Raw genomic sequence first — 5,645 nt, 5'->3', positions numbered from 1 at the left:
GCGTGGTTTCTAGCTGTATAGTTATAACCGGTCAGTGTATTTTAGGAATGGGGAAACTGAGGTCAGAAAGGGGATGTAATTTGTTCAGGTCCTGAGGCAAATGACTTAGCTTTCTGAGGGATTATGGACCTGCCCCCCATCCTGGTTTTGAGACTAAGAGAACTGATGTGTGGGCCCCACCCCCCAGGTTTTGCAAACTGTAGCAAAATAGAAGATATACAGGAAAGAATAATATCTGGGTCAGACCGGAGACCCAATTGCATTTGTTAGTGGTTAAAAAAAAATGGGTTTTGGATCCAGACCCCACTTATTACCAGCTGTTTCACCTTGGGTGAGTTGTAGACCTTGATGACCCTATTTCCTCATCCGAGCAGTGGGAATAATGCAGAGGATTGTTGCAGAAATGAAATGAGACAGCGCACAGGGAGCCCTCAGCACTGTGCCTGGCATTATGAAGTGCTTGATAAAAGTCTCATTATGACTTAACTTCGGCTTGAAAATGTCTGGCATCTAGGGCCTGTTGTGGCCTCCTTACAGCCCAGGTGAATCAGTCCCCAGGCACCAACACTGTACACAATAATCTTGTTCTGAGGGTTAGATTTAGGGGGTAGGGAAGGCCTTGGAGTCTGGTTTTCCTTGCCTGTGGAAAGGACAGACTGACATGGGAGAATGAGGTCTGCCAGGTCCTGAAACCCAGCCTGACTTGGCCAGTCCTGGCCGACTCAGACTTCCCTCCTCTTCAACACCCTCCTCCATTTCTGACTCAGCAGGAAAGGGGCCTGGAGCCCTGTCCCACATCTGGGCCTCTCCATTCCTTTCTGCTGCTGTTAGTAAACAAGGGCCACGCCCATGGGGTGACTGCTCCAATTTGAGCAGGGATTGACTCTGATGATCTAGTCTTTAGGGGCAAAAGTCCCAGGCCTCACGCACCGGCAAAGGGACCCCGAGGAACAGCCGGGCAGCAGGGAAATTTGGGATGATTCTGAGAATGACAAGATAGAGCAGGATGGCCAGATATGCCCTGGCCCATGTCTGGGGAGACAGGTCCCCTCCCCTGTCCAAAGGGGACCCTAAATCCTGATTTAACTTTTCCCACTGGGGTTGAAAGCCCAGGCTGTGGAATTAGGTGGGCCTGGGTTTGAATCCCAGCTGGACCATTTATAGGGAAGTCTTTGAGCCCTTTGCTTCCCGTGGAGCCTGCTTCCTCGTCTGTCCGAGTCAGGGACTCCCTCCTCACTGTGCTCCATAGTGAAGTGCCCAGCACAGCATGTCGTAGCAGGGGCAGGTGCTAAGTTCATGGAGCTCCTGTCATTATTACCCATGAGATAATGGATGTAAAACGTTTCCTTTTTGCCAAAAATTTAAAAATAAAAGTAAAAGCTACATGAATATAAGGGGTCATTTTAGACAATGCTTCCTGAAGTGTATTTTGCAGGAAACTGGTTTCCTGGAATGCTGATAACCGTTCCTTTAAAAAAAAAAAGAAAAAAAAGGTCTTGCAGCCAGTATGTTTGGGGAATGCAGAACTGAACAGGAGTAAAATAAACTTCTTTAAGGTTAAATAGTGTTAACATACACTGAATCTTTGAGAGAAGTATAGAATAGACCAGAGGTGGCTAGAATATTGGCAGTTTCACAGAACAAATTCAAGAGAAAAGTCTGGGTTTGGTGTTAGTGTGCCTTCAACATCTCATGCTTAACTAATCCCCCTTTTTAAACCTGGTGGGTCAGCATTATTACAGATTAATCCGTATTCAGGTGGTCAGACCTAGGGGCAGCTTCATGGTCATCTTGATCAGCGTTTCTCAAACATCAGTCATTCCAGTACCACCTTCATGATTCTCGTCCTAGCTAAATGCTATTTGTACCATTCCCTGCTTAACATTTTTAAGTAAACCTATTTTTTTTCCGTAAATAAGTTCAAAAGACTTCAAAGCAGTACTGTAGCTGGAAAGCCTTGCTTGCCATATGGTAAAAATACAATAAAAGTAGTCATTAAAACCCTGCATGAATGCTGTTGCCTGAAGGCCCTGACCTGAGATTTGCTTTCTAGGTCTTTTCTGAAAGTGGAGATGAGAAGCATGGGAGAAGTGCATTTTAAAAACCAAACTGAGAGAGCTTCTCATCTGTAGTCAGGATTCAAAGAGAATTGGGGGGGGGGTTCACTTCCTGTCTGCTTCAGTGTTATTTACTCCAGCACATACCACCTAGAATCTCAGGACCAATATTTACTTACACGCATCCCACCTGTGAGTGGACACTGACCTAGGCCCCCACTTCGAGGAAAGCAGACCCAAGGGGGGACTGCCTTGCCTGACGACACGCCACGAGGGAGTAGGTGACCAGGGGGTTAGGACCTGTGTCCCGATGCCCTCTTCAAAGTGATCGCTACTTGGTCTATCTGAAGACCTCTCCTCCAGGTCTGCTTTGGAATAACCTGGCTAAGAATGTGGGGGCTCTGTGTCCAGAGCAGAACAAAGTCCAAGCTGGTCTTGAAGGTTGGTTCAGAGGCCCAAGAGATCGGCCTGGGTTTCAGCTCCCAGCTGGTTTACCAGAGGGGCTGTCAGAAGAGGTAATTGCCCTATGGGAAGGGAGTGCTCCCTGGAAGGGGCAAAAGGGGTGGCAGCTCCAGGCACTGAAGCTCATCTCTGTCTTTCTCTCCCCGTGCTGCCTTGGGCCTGGGTCATTTCAGACGAGCCTCAGGTAAGATGGGACTGGGCTCCCTGGCTGCCGCCCCAGCAGCTCCCACCCTCCTGGGCCCAGTCTCAGGGGCAAAGGGAAGAAGTGGGGGAACACAGCTTGAGGTGTGGGTGTGGGGAGGGAAGGGGCGCACGGACAACTCACACCTGCCCTGACCCCACCCTCCCTACAGCTCTACACCCTCGCCGTGATGGGTCCAGGGCCACCTGATCGCCAGCCAGCCCAGATCTCTCGCCGCTACTCGGACTTTGAGCGGCTGCACCGAAACCTGCAGCGACAGTTCCGGGGCCCCATGGCCGCCATCTCATTCCCCCGGAAGCGCCTGCGCCGGAATTTTACAGCAGAGACCATCGCCCGCCGCAGCCGGGCCTTCGAGCAGTTTCTGAGCCACCTGCAGGCAGTGCCTGAGTTGCGCCTTGCCCCGGACCTGCAGGACTTCTTCGTGCTGCCCGAGCTGCGGCGGGCCCAGAGCCTCACCTGCACCGGCCTCTATCATGAGGCTCTGGCGCTCTGGGCCAACGCCTGGCAGCTGCAGACCCGGCTAGGCACCCCCTTGGGCCCAGACCGCCCTCTGCTGACCCTGGCTGGGCTGGCTGTGTGCCACCAGGAGCTGGAGGATCCTGGGGAGGCCCGCACGTGCTGTGAGAGGGCCTTGCAACTGCTGGGGGACAAGAACCCCCACCCTCTGTTGGCACCCTTTCTGGAGGCCCACGTCCGGCTCTCCTGGCGCCTGGGCCTGGACAAACGCCAATCAGAGGCCCGGCTCCAGGCCCTGCAGGAGGCAGGCCTGACCCCCACACCACCCCCCAGTCTCAAAGAATTGCTCATCAAGGAGGTACTGGACTGACTTTGCCTAGACTTCAGGCCACTGTGGGGAGAGGCACCGTCCCAGGATGGAGGGTGGGGGTGAGTAAGGAGGACATGAATAGCAGTTGGGAAGCTGTAGGGGGTGCTGGGAACCCCTAGAAGCCCTACGAAGAATTTGTAGCACACCAAGGAACCATGTTCCTTCTGTCGAGCTGGGCTCAGGACAAGCTTTGGCCGGGGTTGCCCTGGGGGGGTGTAGGGAGCAAGTCTGATGCAGCCTGTCCAGCTCATGAGTGTCTGGGGACCATGCTCCAGTGTAGGTCGGCATTACCTCTTCCTTGGCCAAATGGCCAAGGACTCTTCCCCTGGAGTCCTGGAGTACAGCTGCCATCTGGCCCAGGGGAATTAAAGGCCAGCAGCTCCAGTGGTATTAGTCTCTTTATTGGGTTTGGGGACAGAAGGCCCAGCCCTCGATTGTACGGAGTTGGTGGGGAGAAGGGTGATCCTTGAAGACCCAGGCCAAGCTGGTCCCTCTGGCTACAGCTTGCTCTCTGAGGCCCAGGGCTTCACTCGGATCACGCCCTCCTGGGCACAGGACACAGCCAGGACGCCGTCCCGACGCCACAGTCGCCCTTGGACCAGCCCCCGGGAGCCACCTGTGGGTGAGGGGAAGGGTGAAAACAGCCTTCCCCTTCACCAAACGTGCTTCTTGAAAAGGGTGCAACCGGTCTGGCTGCCCCATACAAGGGCACATCGAGTGTTTTGGCTTCTCCCAGTCTCTAAGTGCCGTTTGATGAGCCTATTAGGAATGGTCCCTGGGGGTAATTCCTGAGGGAACCCCACTTGACAGTTTAAAAGCACTTTCACATATCCACTGGCTTCCTCAAAAAGCTCACAGCGGGGAGAATTCTGAGGGCAGTCTCAGGTCAGTAGCTTGGCTAAGCAGATCCACCCCCACTCTGGCCACTTGTGGTAGGAAACCCGGCAGTTCCCTTTCTAACGAATCAAACCGGGTCCTCCAGGGCGGTATTTCACACCAAAAAAACCCCCATCCTCACCCCTACCAGGAAAAATGGGGTGGGGGGGTACCTGGGGCCATCACATCTGGCCACCCTCCCTCCCCGCCTGCAGACTCCCTTGCTAGCCTTGGGCCTGAGTGGAAGGTTCTGGAGGGAGCTGCTGGTCTCCCTTACACAGAGTAGAGCTCACTTAGTTCTCATAGTAGCCAAGTGAAGCAGGCCTCGGCCCATTTTCCAGATGAAGACACTGAAGTCCAGGGAGCCTCAGGCACTCAGCCATAAGGAACTGGCCAAACCAGGTGTCCTAACAGCAAGGCCGCTGATCTGTGTTGCGACACTTCTGGTGCTGCAGAGTCCCCCTTCCCTGAAGAGAGGATCCCTTAAGTTTTGTCCCTGTTTGATAGAGCAAGGCCTTCATCTGAAGTGTGCTTCCCCAGAAAGGAGCCCAGGGCTCTGAGACTAGACAGTGCTGAACGCGTCTGGGCTTCCCTGCACACCACGAGGGTCCAAGTAGCGGAGCCCTTAGAGACTACGGAGGGTCCTGACCCCCAACCAGGTTGGTTAATCCACACCATCACTCAGGGAGCTGCTTAAAAATAATAGTTTCCTGGATTTCATCCAAGACCTGTGAGTCAAAATTTTGGGGGTGGAATCTGAGTATCTATTTTGAAAAAACTCCCCCAACTGGCAGTATGACATGCCACCACTTTCAGCTACCACTGCTCTCATGCGACCCTATTTGTTTAGATGGGGAAATTGAGGCTCAGGAGCTGAGACTGGCCCAGGATCACACAGAGAATCTGAAGTGCTTCCGGGCCTAGAACTGATCTCTGACACTCCCTGCATGCTACAGAAATTCAGCTGAGCAGGTGTCCCCTCTCGAGCCTCACGCTGTCATTTTGAAGACAGAAATGCCAGAGGCGGGACGCCTGGGTGGCTCAGTTGGTTCAGCGACTGCCTTCGGCTCAGGTCATGATCCTGGCGTCCCAGGACTGAGTCCTGCATCAGGCTCCCTACTCAGTGGGGAGTCTGCTTCTCCCTCTGACCCTACCCCCTCTCATGCTCTCTCTCACTCACTCTCTCCCTCAAATAATAAAAAAAAATCTTAAAAAAAAAAAA

The 5,645-nt window shown here is 53.3% G+C and overlaps 2 protein-coding genes across 4 annotated transcripts in view; one reads left to right on the top strand and one right to left on the bottom strand.

The window, feature by feature from the left end:
• SNX21 (sorting nexin family member 21) overlaps nucleotides 1-3,931 on the top strand; it is a 5,900-nt gene extending 1,969 nt beyond the window's left edge. Inside the window, 1 exon segment of the mRNA XM_081832677.1 lies at nucleotides 2,778-3,931. Coding sequence (XP_081688803.1) covers nucleotides 2,778-3,547 — 770 coding nt within the window. The 3' untranslated portion in view covers nucleotides 3,548-3,931.
• The window catches only part of ACOT8 (acyl-CoA thioesterase 8), a 20,388-nt gene that overhangs the window by 4,126 nt on the left and 10,617 nt on the right, over nucleotides 1-5,645 (bottom strand). For 2 of the 3 annotated variants that reach the window (XM_081832669.1, XM_081832671.1), the window contains one exon: nucleotides 3,928-4,163. The exons of the other annotated variant lie outside the window; for it this stretch is intronic. In XM_081832669.1, coding sequence (XP_081688795.1) covers nucleotides 4,045-4,163 — 119 coding nt within the window. In that variant the 3' untranslated portion in view covers nucleotides 3,928-4,044. Of the gene's footprint in view, nucleotides 1-3,927; nucleotides 4,164-5,645 lie in introns of those variants that run through there. 3 annotated transcript variants of the gene reach the window in all.

Source organism: Leptonychotes weddellii, chromosome 10 (assembly GCF_054177405.1).
Source record: "Leptonychotes weddellii isolate Sample4059 chromosome 10, ASM5417740v2, whole genome shotgun sequence".
NCBI lineage: Eukaryota > Metazoa > Chordata > Mammalia > Carnivora > Phocidae > Leptonychotes > Leptonychotes weddellii.
The sequence above is the reverse complement of the archived record's forward strand: the minus strand, read 5'-3'. Positions and strand labels throughout refer to the sequence as shown.